Source organism: Megalobrama amblycephala, linkage group LG14 (genome assembly GCF_018812025.1).
Source record: "Megalobrama amblycephala isolate DHTTF-2021 linkage group LG14, ASM1881202v1, whole genome shotgun sequence".
Taxonomy (NCBI): Eukaryota; Metazoa; Chordata; class Actinopteri; order Cypriniformes; family Xenocyprididae; genus Megalobrama; species Megalobrama amblycephala.
The window spans coordinates 45,970,572-45,991,466 of NC_063057.1; the positions used below are offsets into that span (position 1 = coordinate 45,970,572).

Genomic DNA, 20,895 nt, shown 5'->3' on the forward strand with positions numbered 1-20,895 from the left:
ATGAATGAATGTCTTATGGGTTTGGAACAACATGAGGGTGAGTACTTCATGACATAATTTTCATTTTTTGGTGAATTTCATAATGATCTTTACTCCATAAAGTCAATCAGCAGAAGTTAAATGACAATGTGCAAATACTTCTGGCCCATTTTAAGGTGTTAAAGAAAAAGTTTGCTACAAATACTGTTATAGACTAACTGGAACTTGTCACAACACCAATCGCCACAATGGTGACTTCAGAAACAACATCAGTAACACTCAGTAAAGCTAAATCTGAACTAATAATATTCTGAGAAATTCTGAGTTTAATTAATTACACTTAAATATGTATTTTATTTGCAGTTGATTTCCATCAAAGTCTGTTGCTGCAATTCTGCTTTAGTTTCTTCTCTTTTTTTCTGCAGAAAAGAGAGAACAAAAGAAAGCAGACTTGCTTTCTTGTTCTTCCTCTTTTCTTCAGTATCCAGGTAAAAAATAAAGTATACTTAAATGCACTAAAAAAAGTAAATACAAACAAATACATTTGTAGTACATACTTAGATTTTGTACTACATAAAATTGTAAAAGTTATATATTATAAGTACACTATTTAAAAGTATACTTCTACTTCAGTATTATTTCAGTACACTTGAAAAAATATATTAAATACCACTAATACTTAAATTGATTTTTAGTGCATTAAAATAAAGTATACTAATGCAAAAATATACAGGAGTTATTAGTGTATTTCTTAAATATGTTCTTTGAATGCTTTAAAAAGTAGCTCAATCTTAGGGGTGTTTACATGACACCATTTTCAACTAAAAACGGAAAACTTTTAATGCGTTTTTGCCGTTCATTTACACGGCAGTGGTGTTTTGGTGGCCTGAAAACGCAAACTTTTGAAAGGGGTTTCAAAGGGGCTGTTTACACGACACAGTTTTCAACTAAAAACAGAAAACCTTTTATGCGTTTTGGCCGTTTATTTACACAACGACGGCCTTTTAGTGGCCTGAAAACTCAAACTTTTGAAAATGTGTTTCAAAGTGCAAGTTTTTGAAAACTACACCTTTGTCAGATCCATGTAAACTGCAAAACGGTGACGTCATGCTCATGCGCTTTACGTTTAGTCTATCCACCTTATTTGTCAACGCGGAATTAAGGTAATTCTGTGAATGTGCGGGACTTCTCATTATTTTCCTATTACGGCTAATAAATCAGAAGAATATCCATGTGCAGTAAACTATAAAAATAAGGTGGATTCTCAACTGAGTCATCCTCCTGTTCAGAATCAGACTCTGATGAAGCAGCCAATAGGGCTAACTTTCTCTTTGGTGGCTTTGATGTTGTTGCTTCCACAGGTTTCTCTGCAACAACCCTCTGTTCCTTGAGTAAGTTGGTGACTGAGGCCCACACCTCACCTCTCTCAGCTCTGGATATACACTTGAAGTCCTTGAATCTTGGCTCCAATGCGATAGCAATCTTCAGATATGCTATGTTGCCATTTTCCTTGCGTGTCTCCAGGTCTGTTCTGAATGTAGAACCAAGAGAGATGGCATAAAGCAGGCAGAACCACAGAGCATGATGTCTAGATTGATCTTGTAATGGAATGTCTTGTATAAGCGACTCCTTCTTTTGACTATGTTCAATTAGTTGTAGTTCTAATTCAGCTTCAGGGAAACCTGAACGCACAACTCACAAGCTCAAAATGTGTTTACTTGCTGAGTGAGAAGTGTTCGAGTTCGACGTAGAGGTCTCCGGTACAAGCTACAAAATCAAAAAAGCTGCATATCGCTGACTTAATCAACAACACTAATTTGCAAATCAGGAGAAACATAGAGCTGATCCAGTTAGAATACTTTCCAACCAACAATTCACCAACATTTATCATGGATTTACTGTGGCAACACTAAGGCTAGGGCTGCACGATTAATCGCATGAGATTGTCATGCGTGTCTCGTCAGTAAAGCCGGTTCTGTGATTAGCGGTAAATGTCCATCACCTGCTTTCAAATGGAGCGGCACTTAATATACAGAGCCGTAGTTCGCGGACAAGCTACGCAATATCGCGTTCATATCGCAGATGAATCGCCTTCGATTATGAACGCGATATTGCGTAGCTTGTCCGCGAACTACGGCTCTGTATATTAAGTGCCGCTCCATTTGAAAGCAGGTGATGGACATTTACTGCTAATCACAGAACCGGCTTTACTGACGAAACACGCATGACAATCGCATGCGATTAATCGTGCAGCCCTAACTAAGGCCCAATCCCAATTCTATTTTATACCCCTTCCCCTCCCCCCTCCCCCTCCCCCCTTCCCCCTTCCCCTTGCCCCTTGAAACAGAGTGTCAAGGGGTAGGGCTGAAAATATTCCCCTAAAAAATGGGACACCACTACTAGACCGTTACACGTCATCATAAGTCGTCGCTAGCTCCTACGTCATAGATGTGCCGATGTTTATCACACACTTCTAAGATGCCATCGATAGCTGTAGTGATCTCTGTTGCTTGGGCGACAGCTATTTTTACTATTAGAGCACATATCTCACAGTAATCAGGCACAAGCAACATAAACGTTTAACAGATGACTCACTCCCAAAGTTGTTTTGCTGTGTATTTCGATTTCAAGAAACCCTGCTCGTTTTCTGCACGAAAACGTATGAGCCTGCGTGTTTCCTCAGGAGTCCCTACATACAGTACTGATGAATAAGCACGCAAACTGAATGCACTTTTTGTTTATATCATGTAACGTACACGTATTTATGGACGTAACCACAACAAAACAATACATTAATCAGGCATGCGGCAAAAAGACAAGTTAGCTGCCACCGGATTTGAATTTATGTTGTCAAATCAACGCGGGTTTCAATAAAATATAAAAAAAATATGTTGTGGAACTATCATAAAGTAAAAAACATTAGCGAACTTTTTTCATAGCGATTTTAACAAATCTTTTTTCGGAGAACATAACCGTATACATGAACTCAAGATTAAAGGCAACATAAAACAAGTGATTATTTATTACTAAAATACTGTTTACCGTAAGAAAATACTTACATTTATTGGTCTCTCTGCTCGCTCGGTCGGCCATGTTGGAAATTTATCATACCCCTTCGTCTGAAGTGCGGTCCCGAAAAATCTTCGTTTGAAGGGCTACCTGGCCCTTCCCCCTACCCCTTCCCCTCCAACCAAATGAGAATTGGGACACCCCTACCCCTTCACGTGAACGAGCGAAACAAAGGGGAAGGGGAAAGGGGTAGAATTGGGATTGGGCCTAACTGTAATGTGGTGTTTTGTCAGACATGTAGGCTAATACAGGTCCTTCTCAAAAAATTAGCATATTGTGATAAAGTTAATTATTTTCCATAATGTAATGATAAAAATTAAACTTTCATATATTTTAGATTCATTGCACACCAACTGAAATATTTCAGGTCTTTTATTGTTTTAATACTGATGATTTTGGCATACAGCTCATGAAAACCCAAAATTCCTATCTCAAAAAATTAGCATATCATGAAAAGGTTCTCTAAACGAGCTATTAACCTAATCATCTGAATCAACTAATTAACTCTAAACACCTGCAAAAGATTCCTGAGGCTTTTAAAAACTCCCAGCCTGGTTCATTACTCAAAACCGCAATCATGGGTAAGACTGCCGACCAGAAGGCCATCATTGACACCCTCAAGCGAGAGGGTAAGACACAGAAAGAAATTTCTGAACGAATAGGCTGTTCCCAGAGTGCTGTATCAAGGCACCTCAGTGGGAAGTCTGTGGGAAGGAAAAAGTTTGGCAAAAAACGCTTCACAACGAGAAGAGGTGACTGGACCCTGAGGAAGATTGTGGAGAAGGACCGATTTCAGACCTTGGGGGATCTGCGGAAGCAGTGGACTGAGTCAGACAGGTGGACAGGTGCCGCATTCCCCAGGTCAAGCCACTTTTGAACCAGAAACAGCGGCAGAAGTGCCTGACCTGGGCTACAGAGAAGCAGCACTGGACTGTTGCTCAGTAGTCCAAAGTACTTTTTTCGGATGAAAGCAAATTTTGCATGTCATTTGGAAATCAAGGTGCCAGAGTCTGGAGGAAGACTGGGGAGAAGGAAATGCCAAAATGCCTGAAGTCCAGTGTCAAGTACCCACAGTCAGTGATGGTTTGGGGTGCCATGTCAGCTGCTGGTGTTGGTCCACTGTGTTTTATCAAGGGCAGGGTCAATGCAGCTAGCTATCAGGAGATTTTGGAGCACTTCATGCTTCCATCTGCTGAAAAGCTTTATGGAGATGAAGATTTCGTTTTTCAGCACGACCTGGCACCTGCTCACAGTGCCAAAACCACTGGTAAATGGTTTACTGACCATGGTATTACTGTGCTCAATTGGCCTGCCAACTCTCCTGACCTGAACCCCATAGAGAATCTGTGGGATATTTTGAAGAGAAAGTTGAGAGACGCAAGACCCAACACTCTGGATGAGCTTAAGGCCGCTATCGAAGCATCCTGGGCCTCCATAACACCTCAGCAGTGCCACAGGCTGATTGCCTCCATGCCACACCGCATTGAAGCAGTCATTTCTGCAAAAGGATTCCCGACCAAGTATTGAGTGCATAACTGAACATAATTATTTGAAGGTTGACTTTTTTTGTATTAAAAACACTTTTCTTTTATTGGTCGGATGAAATATGCTAATTTTTTGAGATAGGAATTTTGGGTTTTCATGAGCTGTATGCCAAAATCATCAGTATTAAAACAATAAAAGACCTGAAATATTTCAGTTGGTGTGCAACGAATCTAAAATATATGAAAGTTTAATTTTTATCATTACATTATGGAAAATAATGAACTTTATCACAATATGCTAATTTTTTGAGAAGGACCTGTATATCATTTTATTTAATTTTTAATTTAGACATGTATTAAATGAGTAATAAAGGCCAAATTACAGACTATTTTTGTCATAAACTTACAGTTTTGTGCATTTGTATTTATATTAAATGTGTTTATAGACTAAATACCATAAAGCCATTCTAGATATAGAAATAAAATTTTTACGTTTTACCATGTAGTGAGGTGCCATGTGTGGGTTTTACCTGTGGTGATCTAAACAGAGTATTTAAATAAGAATAGAGTTCTAACTGAGTAATAATATTTAAATTTCACCCTTTAAAAATGAGGTTGTTAAATGTTTTACAGATATTGTTTGTGTATTAAATTTACATCTGTGTCCTATCTCATAATAGAAAAGGAACTGGCCTCTAGCATCGAATCTGTCGTCCTTATAAAAAAGTTTGGACACCCCTGGTTTACCTGAAAATGCTATTTGTCACCTTTGTTGAGATTCATACACTGATTCTTGAAGTGTGTGTGTAAATGGTAGAATACTATTTTTTTTTTTTACCAACTTCTAAAAGTCCTTGAATGTTGAAAATGCTGGATCTTATCCGGTAGACCAAGGGTGTCCAACCCTGCTCCTGGAGGACTACCTTACTGCAGAATTCAGTTCCAACCCCGCTCCAACACACCTTTCTGTAATTACACCAGGATTAGCTGGTTCAGGTGTGTTTGATTCAGGTTGGAGCTAAAATCTGCAGGGCAGTAGCCCTCCCGGACCAGGGTTGGACACCCCTGCTGTAGACTCACTGCACTGCTGTAATTAATAAAGTAAATCTAATTCAGAGATTAGGTTCTAAATGAGATCAGAGATAAAGATCATAACATGATGATTGTGTCAAAACATAAACATCTGACCACATTTTTTCTTTGCTTGTCTGACTGTAATAACTAAATTACAGTAGCCAGACAAAATGTAATGTTACAAACTAAAGTAAAACAGATCACCATGATGGTGACTTAAAGATTGTTACTCTATCCTTTGATGATTATACTTATTAACATCAGGTGCCTTCAATAATAGTTAATTTTCACTTTAACACTGCTTCTGTGTTAATAATAACACTCTTGAGTGTAGACTCAAATAAGCTCTGAGGAGGGTTAATTTAACACAGTTTTTTTTGCTGTGTATCTATGGACTTTTAAGGTAATCAGCTAATAAACCCTTCTTGTTTTTCTTTTTTCCCTTCTTTTTTTTTGTGTAGCTACCAACACATACATGATAATATCTATACATATGTCTAGGAAGTCTGCTTTCCACTTCGCTTTAAACTTACACACAAAAACTTCCCTATAAACACTTCCCCTTGGGGGAATCCCCACTGCCATTGTATAAATCCATTCCACTTCATCAAGTGGATGAGGAAATTTTATATGGACAGACCCTTAACCCATTGGTTTTGATCTGCTCATATTTAAGCCGTCTTCCTTGTTGCGGACATACTGTGGCCACCGTGTGCGTGTGTCTGTTACATCCACGAGACCAGGGGACAATTTGTAATTTCAGACTGAAGGTTCAGTGTGCACTATTGCCGAGCCTGCACTGAAGCGATCTCCACGACAGCCGTCTACCTGACGATCAAAGTGGCTGTATGTCACAAAAGTGAGGTATTAGAAGAAGACCCCAAGATCTTAGGGATTCATAGTAGCTAGAGCAAAGAAAAAAAGGAAGAAAATTTGCTTGCTATTTGATTTAAAAAAAAATAAAAAATTAAAATAAACAGCAGTATTACAATGTGGAAATACTTGATGTGGTCAGAACTATAGCAAGGAGAGTCAAAAGGTAGGTATTGTTTGATAGAAAACTTTGATAGACACTCCATTTTAGTGGGATGACTCAGCACTCATTGAGTTTCAAAGCTATAAAATTATACCTATTTTTTGTTATTCCTGTCAGTGGTTGCTTAGTAATTTAATTATGGGCTTAAAGGGGTTAATTCATTGGGATGTTCTGTTGATGGCAAGGTATCCAATTGATTGCTTGGAAGAGAAGAAGAGTTATCAAGAAAATGAACAAAGACTGAACTGAAACATTTATTGTCACAAGGAGAAGGACTTTTTGGATGGTGGATGCATCGTTGGAGATAAAGTGAACATGATACAGAACCTAAAATCAGTGGTTGATTGAACTGAACTGTGCCTTATTATCCAAAGTGGATTCTTTGAAGAAAGTGGTTATCTTTTCACACAGTGAACTTGACTTGTAAATCTGTTGTTTACTGGTTTCAATTCATTTTAAGGGTAACAGGTGACTATATGCCAGTGATAACAGAGTCTTCTGAAGAGTTTTTTCCCCCATTACATTGGACTAATGCTATGTATATTGATTTGCATTGTTTTACTATTTGAATATTTGTTATTGTTATTCTTTTCTTTAAGAAATGTACATTAGTTAATTTTGGGGAATTAAGTAAACTTAACATGTTACTGATTCCTCTGTGGTTTTCAGTGATTGCCTGCATTGGCCATTCCTGTGACCTACATCCTGATACTGGCACAAACTCTTATTTCTTGTCTCACACAGCTCTAGAGCCTAATAGATTATTTTAACATTTAATTGCATATATACTTGTAGCTACCTCAAGCTTACTGTATTTTTCTTCATTTAGTTTACTGTATTCATAATAAAAAAAAAAAAGTAATTCAACAGCTCCATATATAGCAAAGTAATCATTGGTCTTAGGAGGCGGTACATCTAAAACTTATTCATGGGTTCATCAAAAATGGGCGGGTCTGTACTAAATAAATAAACAGTGCTCATTCTACTGCAGCTCATCTGTTAACTGTAACTGTAACTGCAGGAATCAGGAATGGAACCAGGAATCTTTTATCTACGTTTTGAAAACAAAGATACTGAGAGCACCACTGGTCCCAAGACCGAGACACCAAGTTGCAGCCAGGATGAAGGAAAAGCTCAAAAGCACAGTAAGTATAAATTTTATTCTGAAACAGATGGTGTTAATAATGTTTGAGGAACTGATAAATGTTACATAACATTTCCACCTTTGTTCTCTAAGAACAATATGTCAGTTTTTACATGAAATGTATTAACAGAATTTTTCCCAGTAAATTCCCTGGTGTTAAATTAAAGGATTAGTCCACTTTAAAAATAAAATTTTCCTGATAATTTACTCACCCCCATGTCATCCAAGATGTTCATGTCTTTCTTTCTTCAAAGAAGAAATTAAGGTTTTTGATGAAAACATTCCAGGATTATTCTCCATATAGTGGACTTCAATGGTCTCCAGACAGTTGAAGGTCAAAATGACATTTTCAGTGCAGCTTCAAAGGGCTTTAAACGATACCAGACGAGGAATAAGGGTCTTATCTAGAGAAACGATTGGTCATTTTCGAAAAAATACAAATTTATATGCTTTATAAACACACAATATCGCCTTGAACGTACTTCCGCATTCCGCATTCTTCAAAACGCTTACACTGTATGTCCTACACATTTCCTATTCTACTTATGGAAAAAAACAAAACTGGCGCCGCGTTCGTTCCGCAATTAGAATAGGGAAGGCATAGGACATACAGCGTAAGCGTTTTGAAGAATACGGAAAGCGGAAGCACGTGCAAGGCGATATTTTGTGTTTATAAAGCATATACAGTTGTATTTTTTTCGAAAATGACTGTTTGTTTCGCTAGATAAGACCTTTATTCCTCGTCTGGTATCGTTTAAAGCCATTTGAAGCTGCACTGAAACTGTAATTTTGACATTCAACTGTCTGAAAGCCATTGAAGTCCACTATAAGGAGGATAATCCTGAAATGTTTTCATCAAAAACCTTAATTTCTTTTTGAGTGGCGAAAGAAAGACATGAACATCTTGGATGACATGGGGGTGAGTAAATTATCAGGAAAATTTTATTTTGAAAGTGGACTAATCCTTTAAAGGGTCATGAAACCCCTTTTTCTAGCCTGGTCGTTCACACCTCTGAGCTGGAAAAAGTCTGTTAAAATGGGCGTGTAAAGCTCTGGAAAAGTGGGAGTGTAGAGGGGGGGAAGAGGGGAGAGAACAACCAATGAAACAGAGACATAGAACACACTCATTATACACAATAATGAATATTAATATATGAGCACGGAGAAAATGACAACAAACTCCCAAACACAAGGGAGAAATGCGAAAGAATACTTAAAAGGGCTAATAATAATACATTATGTTTACGAGCACTACAGTCTCATGATAAACAAAACATAGTTTAACAGAGAAAGAATAAAGACATAGTTTAATTTTGTCCATTCTCTAAGTCTTTTGTTCATCAGAATATTTGTGTCATCGCGTTCAGATACACGTCTATCAGTGTCCAGTTTGCACATATATTTCATTTGAAGAAGACTTGATGAAATATGTGTGCATACACCATGCTGGTTCATGTTTGGTGCAGGAGAATATGTTAAATATGTCTATAAAAACTTTAAACACGGATACTTTATTCTGTATACGAGCTATAGGATCCACGTGGCTAGTGTTGTTAAACACAACGCACTGAAACCGATCATATGCGCTCCACGTGCATATCATAACAATGGCATTTTTCATGTGTTCGTATTCAAACTTCAGGTTGAATACAACAATCCACATGCACCCAAGCGTTTGCTCTGGTCGCAGGAAAACACATTTTTGTTGTAGCACTGAGGAAACGAGCACCAACGATATGTCTCTGAATGACAAGAGAGAGAGGCAAGAGAAGCTGTACTTCCTCATGCATAATACCGCAATTATAATCTTATGCATACTACAGCGCAGTGATTGGATTGAATAAGCTTTTTCTCATTAATGAATGTAGAAACTGTTGACGACAGCATGTTCTACCAGCCCATACTTGGAGCCAACCAGCACTCCGGATCTTGCCGGTAGTACACGATGACGTCAGATTTTGTGACGTTGCTCCGACTTTGCTTTTCAAACTGGAAGACAGAAATCGCTCAGAAAATGCAAAATAACTAATTTCAAATTATAAATAAAATTAATGAGTACCTTTAGTGTTTTCAATGATGTGCAGCCCATATCTGTTCACAGCTCAAAAAATGTGTTTTGGGTTTTCATGACCCTTTAAAGGTGCCCTAGAACTTTTTTTTAAAAGATGTAATATAAGTCTAAGGTGTCCCCTGAATGTGTCTGTGAAGTTTCAGCTCAAAATACCCCATAGATTTTTTTTAATTCATTTTTTTTAACTGCCTATTTTGGGGCATAATTAGAAATGAGCCAATTCAGGGTGTGTGGCCCTTTAAATCTCGTGCTCCACGCCCCAAGAGCTCGCGCTTGCCTTAACCCTTTGATGCACAACATGGGTCAAAAATGACCCGGCTGAGTTTTTATTTTCTATATCTTTGCAAGAAATTAATTTCATCATTCAGTATTCCAGGTATTCCTCAATTAACTTGTTTTTGAGCATCACAAATCCTCATTTTCATTTTTTCTTTCTTACTTTTTTAATAAAAATCATTTTTGTATCACTACCCTTCTAATGCGCAACATGGGTCAAAAATGACCCGTATTCATTTCCTATGTAATTTTAATAATGGTTGAGTGTTTCTTTGCTGAATCTTTAAAATAAATGTATTTTATCATTCATTTATTCCAGGTATTCCTTAAATATCTTGTTTTTGATTGTAAAAAATCATTATGTTCATTTTTTCTTTCTTACTTTATAAACAAACACAGTTTTTGTTTGTCTACATCAATTTTACACACATGGGTCAAAAATGACCCGTATTCATTTCCTATGTTATTTCAGTCATGACTGAGTGTTTCTTCACTGAATCTTTGAAAGAAATGTATTTTATCATTTATTTATTTCAGGTATTACTTAAATATCTTGTTTTTGATTTTCTACAAATAATTGTGTTTATTTTTTCTTTCTTACTTTATAAACAAACACAGTTTCTATATCAATTTTACACACATGGGTCAAAAATGACCCATATAGAAATATTTAATATTTGCACATTTTTGCGAGTAGGAACATATTTACTGCAGACAACTGTTCATCTGCCACACATTTCACATCTTAACAAGGCTACTTTTGTATGTTTGATGGATGTAAGTCTTATTATATTTAATATATTAGGCTATACATTTCATAATTTTTAATTTTTTGTCATAAATCAATGCAATTGGTCATCCTTTATGTCTGTCAGCGTTCCTGAAAAGTAACAGTTTTGGACATATACAACATGGGTCTAAAGTGACCTGAATGAGTTATTTTCTATATTGCATATATTACAATAAATTAATTTCATCATTCATTATTCCATCTATTACTCAATAACCAAATCCTTATTTTAATTTTTCCTTTCTTTTTGAATGAATTGTTTTGAATGTGTGTGTCATTACCATTCTAAAGGCCAATGTACACTTTTTATGCGTACGTGAGGGTCAGCATACAGATTTTTGTAACTTTTTATAATTTCCGCCGGATTTCTGTAACTGTGTATGTGCAACCTGCACATACACAGTTAAATTGCATTCGACTGTGCGCAAAGTATACTTTCAGCTTTTTTTACAGTGATGTCATCATCCACCTCAGTTCTGTTGAGGACCAGCCACTAACACTCTGGATAAAGAAAATCAAAAGCACTGTTGATCGATACACTTATTATATATTTTCACTGTTGGACAGAAACCTTGTTCAAAACTGTTACTTTTCAGGAACACTGATAGATGTAAAAGGTGACCAGTAGCATTGGTTTATGTCAAAAAATACAAATTATGAAATATAATATATAGCCTATTATATGAAATATAATATGACTTTCATCCATCAAATATACAAAAGCAGCCATGTTGAGAGGTGAAATGTGTGGCGGATGAACAGTTGTCTGCAGTAAATATGTTCCTACTTGCAAAAATTTGCAAAGGTTTCTATATGGGTCATTTTGGACCCATGTGTGTAAAATTGATGTAGAAATACAAAACCTGTGTTTGTTTATGAAAAAAAAAAGAAAGAAAAAATAAACACAATGATTTGTTAAAATCAAAAACAAGATATTTAAGGAATACCTGGAATAAATGAATGAATGATAAAATACATTTCTTTCAAAGATTCAGCGAAGAAACACTCAGTCATGACTGAAATTACATAGGAAATGAATACGGGTCATTTTTGACCCATGTGTGTAAAATTGATGTAGACAAACAAAAACTGTGTTTGTTTATAAAGTAAGAAAGAAAAAAATGAACATAATGATTTTTGTCAATCAAAAACAAGATATTTAAGGAATACCTGGAATAAATGAATGATAAAATACATTTCTTTTAAAGATTCAGCAAAGAAACACTCAACCGTTATTGAAATTACATAGGAAATGAATACGGGTCATTTTTGACCCATGTTGCGCATTAGAAGGGGTTTTCATAGCTTGTGCATCAAAGGGTTAAACAACATAAAACAAAGTTCACACAGCTAATATAACCCTCAAAATGGATCTTTACAAAGTGTTCGTCATGCAGCATGTCTAATCGCATAAGCACAGTGTTTATTTTGATGTTTACATTGATTCTGAATGAGTTTGAGGCTATGCTCCGTGGCTAACGGCTAATGCTACACTGTTGGAGAGATTTATAAAGAATGAAGTTGTGTTTATGAATTATACAGACTGCAAGTGTTTAAAAATGAAAATAGCGACGGCTCTTGTCTCCGTGAATACAGTAAGAAACGATGGTAACTTTAACCACATTTAACAGTACATTAGCAACATGCTAACGAAACATTTAGAAAGACATTTTACAAATATCAAAACAAACATTCTGTGTTTATGTAATCTGTATGAAAAGAGAGCCATGTCAGAAATCCGTGATTCAGCTCATTATCCGCTAATGCGGCCACGCCCACGGAGGGAGCGCTATTCAGACGCAAATTCTGAGTCAATACATGCATTCATCGTCTCAATCGTGTATTTATTGTCTTGAAAAGTGTTTTGAATAGCCATAGTTAGTGATCTCTGTCCTCTGTTAGTTCGGTTAGTTCCTGGATTGCCTATTCTTCTTTAGTGCTCAGGCATTTGTGGACTAAAGGTGTACAGAGCGCCCTCCGGCTGCAAGTATGAATTGAAAACACAGTATCCAGCACTCATAGTAATGACAATAAATCCTGAATAAATATTACTCTTCTGTATAGAAAATTGACAAACATATGAGAATCCATCAATATTTCTCCAAATGTGCATGCTTTTAAGCTAAAAGCCTATATGAAATGCCATAGAGGTAACAATTGTTCAGACACTTTGCATCACAGAAATACATTATATTTTAAAGAATATAATAGAATACCATTATTTTAAATTGTAATAATATTTCACAGTATTGCTGTTTTTTCTGTATGTTTGATTTACACCATGATGAGATTTGAATCATGATCACAGAGGGTTTTTTCACAGCCTACCTGACTGAAAGGCCTCATTAATATGCAAGTCATTTCAGGTCATTATTATGTGATTCTTTTGTCTTCTCAGGTGAGAATCACCCATTATACATGAGGATTCACGCCTCCTACTGTGTTTCTTGACCAAAGATGTTTTAGAAAATTTAAATCTCTCTATTGTTTCATATGAACAAGCAGGCAGCATAATTTTTACCTCATTTTGAAGCAAAAACTCTAGTCTACAACCTCAAATACCCAGAATTCTTGTGAACAAAGATTTAATATATATTTTCTGGCTTTATTTCAGTGACTTAAGTTTTTTGTTTTTTCAATAACCACACATAAACGTTATTCCTTCAAAAACACAAACATGTACATACATGTTCCTCACATATTATTGTAGCCTAGTTTGTGCTGAATACAGTGTAATGACACTTTTTCCATTAATATGTTTATGAACAACTGAAAAAAGCACAAATGTCAGGGCATGTCAAAACTTCTCCAGGGTCCCAAAAATCCTCAGACCCCTGAGGGTTAAACAAATGAGATTTATATAAGAAGGAGGAAACAATGGAGTTTGAGACTCACTGTATGTCTTTTCCATGTACTGAACTCTTGTTATTTAACTATGCCTGAGGTAAATTCAATTTTTGAATCTAGGACACCTTTAAGTATGTCACCAACATTTACATTAATATGTTGATTCTATATGTCTGTGTCTGAAAAAACTTTCCTACAATGTATTTAAAAAAAACAAAACTCAGAATATTGTTTGTGAAAATTAATATCAAATAACTACTTTTGGTAAATGTGTTACAAAAAACACAAACTGACATAGAAAGTCTGTTAAAAACCTCTGTTCATTCTTAAATGATGACAGACAGAAATAAAGTCAGTCTGGCTTGTAATAAGAGAGACTTACTGTCTTTTCATCTAAGGGTGTGGCTGGAAGTCAGTTGTTTTCCTTCAGTGATTCTGTTCATTGTCATCAGGTGTCTTCAATATGCTGGTGGTTCCCATATGAACACAGAGCTAATTTAACAAAAGAGAATTTACTATTAACACTTATCAAAGCCCTATCAATTAATTACGAAGGTTGATTTTAGGTGTTAAATCTTATAATATGGAGTGAATATTTGTGTGTTTTTGTTCTGTTTGTCAGGAGGAAGCAGATGTTTGGTGTTGATGACAGTGTGTCTTGGGCTCATTTGTGTTCTTCTGCTGGTCTACATCATACTGCAGTACTTCTCCATCACAGCAGTGACAAACCTGTTCAAGAGTTACAAGAATAAAGTCGAAGAGTTCAATCAGACGATCAACAGCTTACAGGACAATTACACTGATCTAATGAATGAAAAGAACCAACTGCAGAACAACATCAACTCTTTGACTCAGAGGAAACAGGAGTTGGAGACCAGAGTCAATAATCTCACTGCCGAGAAAAGCCGGTTACTGGAAAGCTTTGACTCTTTGACTCAGAAGAAACAGGAGTTGGAGACCAGAGTAAATAATCTCACTGCTGAGAAAAGCCAGTTACAGAACAGTTTCAACTCTTTGAGTCAGAAGAAACTTGAGCTGGAGACCAGAGTCAGTAATCTCACTGCAGAGAAAAGCCAGTTACAGAGCACCATTAACGCTTTGAATCAGAAGAAACTTGAGCTGGAGACCAGAGTCAATGATCTCACTGCTGAGAAAAGCCAGTTACAGAGCACCATTAACGCTTTGAATCAGAAGAAACTTGAGCTGGAGACCAGAGTCAATGATCTCACTGCTGAGAAAAGCCAGTTACAGAGCACCATTAACGCTTTGAATCAGAAGATACTGCAGTTAGAAAGCAAAGTCACATCTCTGAGTACTGAACTAAAACAAGCTTATGAAAAAGGTTAGTACAGATCTATTTTGTAATTCCTTTTCCTACTTTTCTTTTACATATATATTTTTTAAACTGCCTGTTAGGATACCGGTGGGGTTCAGGTTGGATTTTCTTATCCAATGGATTAAACTCCTGGTCTGAGAGCAGGCAGTACTGCAGGAATATAGGTGCTGACCTGGTCATTATCAAAAGTGAAGAGAAGCAGGTGAGTTTGTGTACTGATGAATCAGTAAATTCCTTGGCGTTGAATTAAAGGATTAGTTCACTTTCAAATTACATTTTCTTGATAATTTACTCACCCCCATGTCATCCAAGATGTTCATGTCTTTTTTTCTTCAGTTGAAAATAAATTAAGGTTTTTGATGAAAACATTCCAGGATTATTCTCCCTATAGTTGACTTCAATGACCTCCAAATGGTTGAAGGTCAAAATTAGTTTCAGTGCAGCTTCAAAGGGTTTAAACGATACCAGACAAGGAATAATAGGGAAGGCGTAGGACATACAGCGTAAGCTTTTTGAAGAATACGGAAAGCGGAACCACTTACATTTTTTTCTAAAATGACAGATCGTTTCGCTAGATAAGACCCTTATTCTTCGTCTGGTATCGTTTAAAGCCCTTTGAAGCTGCACTGAAACTGTAATTTTGACCTTCAACCGTTTGGAGGCCATTGAAGTCCACTATAAGGAGAATAATCCTGGAATGTTTTCATCAAAAACTTTAATTTCTTTTCGACTGAAGAAAGACAGTCATCAGAACATATTGGATGACATGGGGGTGAGTAAATTATCAGGAAAATTTTATTTGAAAGTGGACTAATCCCTTAACACCACTCAGTGTTCATATGGGAACCACCAGCAGAGTCTTAAAAGTAACACAGAAGCAGTGTTAGAGTTAATTATAGTGATTAAGTGATTAACTGAGTGTTGTTTGTTTGATTATTGAACATACCTGATGACAAGCAGAATCGTTGAAGGAAAGAGAAACACAAGAACTTACAACTGACTTTCAGCCATTGCCTTAGATGAAATCGACTGTAAAGGCATTAAATCTTACTTATTACAAACCAGACTGACTTTATTTCTGTAATTTTTCTACAGTTCTTTTTGAGAATTTGAGAAAACTTTAGATGCTTGTTTTACTGAAAATGTTTGGTCACCCTTATGGTAATCAGTGTTTAATAAAAATATATTGTAGGAAATCCTTCTTGATGTTTTCTTGATTTTCTTTCTTGAATTCTTGATGTCTGTGTGTATTTTTTTTATTTATTTTTTTATTTTATATTTTCCTACAATGTATTTAAAAATCAAAATTCAGAATGTCTTCAGTGGAAATATATTAATTTCAAATGACTATGTTCAGTTATTTGTCAGTCATCTTTCTTTAAGATAATATAAACTTTATCATCTGTTTATCATCATTTGCAACAATTTGTGTTTTAATAAACACTGTTACAAAGGCTACAAACTGACATTGAATGTAACTGTCCATCTATAGGAAACACTGATCACCATAATCGTGGCCAAACATTTTCAATAAAATAAATATCTAAACCTCTGTTAATTCTAAAAACAAAAACAAAAAAAACACTGCTTAAGAATTAAAGGTACAATATGTAAAAATTTCTGTCCACTAGAGGTCTATTCAAAACAAAGGCGTAGCTTGATGTCGCCAAGTTTAAATGCGGAATCTTGGGACATGTGGTCTTCACATCATAGCCGGTGTAAAAGAATTGAGATAGGACTTGGGCAGAAATCATGTTCATGGATGCGATTATTATCGTTACTGTAGTATGAAGCAGAGCAGGACCGAGTGTTGTGGGAGCTGAACGAGGCCATTTGAGCGATTGCACAACACACGCCTCACGAGCAGCAGAACTTTTATTATGCCACAGTTGCCGGCGCTGCTTCTGCTTTTCCGGTCATGAGTATGAGGTAACACAGCTCTGTTTATCATATTAGATACATTTGAGTGTGTTGAAAATTATGTTATAACGTTACTCTGTGCATTCACTCGGTGGCTGCTGTGAGACACTGTTACACACTGCTGTAAGATAGATCGATTTTAGAATATCATATTAAATACTGGATGGCTTGTGTTGATAAATGGCATACAATTCATTTTAAAACGTATTGTATGATGGAGAAAATTCTGTATTAGGCTAATGTTACTAAAAATAAAGCTGCATCTGATTATGCTATGTTAGCTACTTGACAAAATAGTGTTTTTCTCTGAGGCATGGTGAAGCGTGGTACGCGCAAAAAAATCAAGAACTAGATTTAAACAATAAGAATATGTTGAGCTATATAACAACAATTAGTTTTTCTGTCTGTCAAACAGTTGTTCCCTTGCCTATTAAAACATGTAACATAATAAAGCGTCTTTGGTGTTTCCATGGTTTCTACAAAATAAAACCGGAAACCGAGGGTAACGCGGGTATGATGCAATTGACAGGCGACTCCTTACACATCCCAGAGCCTTTGTTAAAATTGCAATTTTCTCATGATTTACAAATAGTTGCAAACATTTGGGATATTGTAAGAACTCAAGTGAACAAAATATATAACTCTGGCCTAGTGGATTTTGGATATTTTACTGCAAAATTCTTACATACAGTATTGTGCCTTTAACACTGCTTCTGTGTTACTTTTACCACCATATAGAACACCAGGGAATTTAATGAGAGAACTCTCACTTATTCTTGTTTTTATACACTCACACACAGAGGTTTATAAATTCAATTGTCCCGGAGAGAGCATGGATTGGTTTGAATGACATACAGCAGGAGGGCACCATGAAATGGGTGGATAATTCACCACTGAATCAAGGGTACGTGTTAAAAAATAATGTGTATTTATTTGTTACTATCATTTTAAAAATCCATCACAACCAACAGGAAATATCTGAAAACACACCTCTTCCACAACCACAAGCAACGGAACTTCTAATCTAACTTATTTTGTTACTGTGATTATTGCTGCTTCATGAATTTTGGGGTTCTGAATAATTGAAAATCTTACAATTTTATTCAGGTTTTGGTTCGCAGGTGAGCCGAATGATGCGGGTGGAAATGAGGATTGTATTGAACATATCCCATATCCCCAATATCCCATCCAGACCTGGAATGATCTCCCATGCTCCGAGATGAGAAAGGCAATTTGTGAGAAATAGGGTTCATGCCATCTTTTTTGTGATTTTACTTATATTATTTTATGGAATAAATCATATTGTGATCACATAATTTCTGATCAAGGTTCTTGCCTTTTAAAACAGTTTCAAGCCCGACTCTTTAGCCATTAGGCCACAACTGCCACAATATGATGTCAATTTTGGTTTGTAATTTCCTATAATGTAGAAAATGATGAGTGGATATTCAGATTACTAAATAAACTGCAAAATGTTACGTTTTCTAATACATTTATTTGACGCATGGATTGTTCACTTTTTACACGTATGTGAGGGTCAGCGTACAGTGCGTGTGTGACAAATGCAAATTTCATCATCAGAAGAGTACGCGCACCGCCAGATTTTTCAAACAGTGGTTGTGATGTAATTATAGAAATATAGTCTGACGCTGTGCATGTTTTTGGAATACAACAAAGCTGGAACATTCCATTCACAGTAAATGCTTCTCTGCAAGTGCTTTGTGTTTGAGTCGCTTATAATTTGCATTTGGGAATGCAAACGTATGGCAAACATCTTCTGAAATTCATAATGAGAATAGTTTATAAATCTTTTGTTGTCAACAAACAGAGTAGCGTTAAGATTGACTGGTGTTCAGCCAAAATAAAAGCTCAATATTTTAACGTTTGAAAGCAAGAAATTAAGACATTCATAAATGTTAGTAATGTAATTTTACTATTTTTCTGTAAAATAAAACAAAAATATTTGTAGTTGATTTGTTCTGCTCTTTTGCACATTGCTATTTTTTTAAACAAAAGCAATTAAAGTGGTTACCTTTTTTACAGTAAATGCATTGTCTGCTGGTTTATTTAGCAACTTTTCAGTACACCACATTAAGTATGCCTCTGAGTACTGTAAGACTTGGAATATATAACAATTTAATAGTATTTTTAATAATAATTTTTTCGCAGATTTGCATAATATTTGCAATTTAACACCTGATTACACTGGATTTGCTACTGTTACAATTAAAAAATATAGAAGGGTAAAAACATGCCAGCCATATGTTGGTATGATGTAAGCAAAACAGCTACAACTAATTGTTGTTGATAATGGATGCGTTATATTTATAGGCTGCGTTCGAAACCACATACTCACTGATTAGGTACTTAATTTCAATAAGTACTTACTTAAAGAGCGCTAAAAGAGTAGGTACTTTAAAGCCTGGTCGACCCAGGTGAAAAAAAAGTACACTTCTATAATGTACTTAAAATGCTCTACTTTCACACACTAATTTTGTACTTAAGAAGTACTAAATAAGAATTTTTAGTATATTAAGATAATCTTAAGAACATCTAAGTGTACTCAACTGTGCTATTTTGAGACACCATGAAATTTGAACTTAAATGTGCTTTTAATATACTATCTCTATATTTTAAAAATGTATTTAGCTACCACTTGTGGTACACTATGAGTTCAAATGTACTATAAGTGATATCTATATACATTTTTTAAATACAGGGATAGTATATTAAAGGTGCCATCGAATTGAAAATTGAATTTATCTCGGCATAGTTGAATAACAAGAGTTCAGTACATGGAAATGACATACAGTGAGTCTCAAACTCCATTGTTTCCTCCTTCTTATATAAATCTCATTTGTTTAAAAGACCTCCGAAGAACAGGCAAATCTCAACATAACACCGACTGGATCATTAATATGTACGCCCCCAATATTTGCATATGCCAGCCCATGATCGAGGAATTACACAAGGGCAGCCAGTATTAACGTCTGGATCTGTGCACAGCTGAATCATCAGACTAGGTAAGCAAGCAAGTTTCGATAGCATGTTGCTAATGTACTGTTAAATGTGGTTAAAGTTACCATCGTTTCTTACTGAATTCGCGGAGACAGGAGCCGTCGCTATTTTCATTTTTAAACACTTGCAGTCTGTATAATTCATAAACACAACTTCATTCTTTATAAATCTCTCCAACAGTGTAGCATTAGCCGTTAGCTACAGAGCACTATCAAACTTATTCAGAATCAAATGTAAACATCCAAATAAATACCATACTTATGCGATTAGACATGCTGCATGACGAACACTTTGTAAAGATCCATTTTGAGGGTTATATTAGCTGTGTGAACTTTGTTTATGCAGTGATAGAGTCGAGAGCTCGGGAGGGGACGGAGAGCGCGAGCAATTAAAGGGGCCGCAGCCTGAATTGGCGCATTTCTAATTATGCCTCAAAATAGGCAGTTAAAAAAAATATATAAAAAAAAAATCTGGGGGGTATTTTGAGCTGCAACTTCACAGACACATTCAGGGGACACCTTGGACTTATATTACATCTTGTAAAAAAACGTTCGATGGCACCTTTAAAAGCACATTTATGTTCATATTTCATGGTGTCTCAAAATAGCACAGTTGAGTACACTTAGATGTTCTTAAGATTATCTTAAGAAGTACTAAAGAAGAATTTTTAGTATATTAAGTACAAAATTAGTGTGTGAAAATAGAGCACTTTAAGTACATTATAGAAATGTACTTTTTTTCACCTGGGTAGTTAAGTATGAATGTGATCCGGACATCATCCGCCATTTTGATGTTATCATGTGACCTACGATGTTATCACAAGCAAAGATATGAGTGACAGGTTTAAATGG

The 20,895-nt window shown here is 35.8% G+C and overlaps 1 protein-coding gene across 3 annotated transcripts; it reads left to right on the forward strand.

The window, feature by feature from the left end:
* The first annotated feature begins 4,937 nt into the window (after positions 1–4,937).
* Positions 4,938–18,999, forward strand: LOC125245838 (C-type lectin domain family 4 member M-like). Of its 3 annotated transcripts, none has more exons than XM_048156623.1 (6): positions 4,938–6,470; positions 7,664–7,787; positions 14,393–15,112; positions 15,187–15,308; positions 17,827–17,930; positions 18,134–18,999. In XM_048156623.1, the coding sequence occupies exons 2-6, from the start codon at positions 7,673–7,675 to the stop codon at positions 18,270–18,272; spliced, it is 1,200 nt and encodes a 399-aa protein (XP_048012580.1). In that variant the 5' UTR covers positions 4,938–6,470; positions 7,664–7,672; the 3' UTR covers positions 18,273–18,999. The 3 variants fall into 3 exon arrangements, with proteins under 3 accessions (XP_048012580.1, XP_048012582.1, XP_048012581.1); XM_048156625.1 differs by having other exon boundaries at positions 4,938–6,465; XM_048156624.1 differs by lacking the exon at positions 4,938–6,470 and adding an exon at positions 6,492–6,645.
* Positions 19,000–20,895: the final 1,896 nt, after the last annotated feature.

Coding starts and splice junctions, on each gene's coding strand:
- LOC125245838 (XM_048156623.1), top strand. CDS start 7,673: ATGGAACCAGGAATCTTTTATCTACGTTTTGAAAACAAAGATACTGAG. Junction 7,788..14,392: donor AGGAAAAGCTCAAAAGCACA/GTAAGTATAAAT, acceptor TCTGTTTGTCAG/GAGGAAGCAGATGTTTGGTG. Junction 15,113..15,186: donor AAAACAAGCTTATGAAAAAG/GTTAGTACAGAT, acceptor ACTGCCTGTTAG/GATACCGGTGGGGTTCAGGT.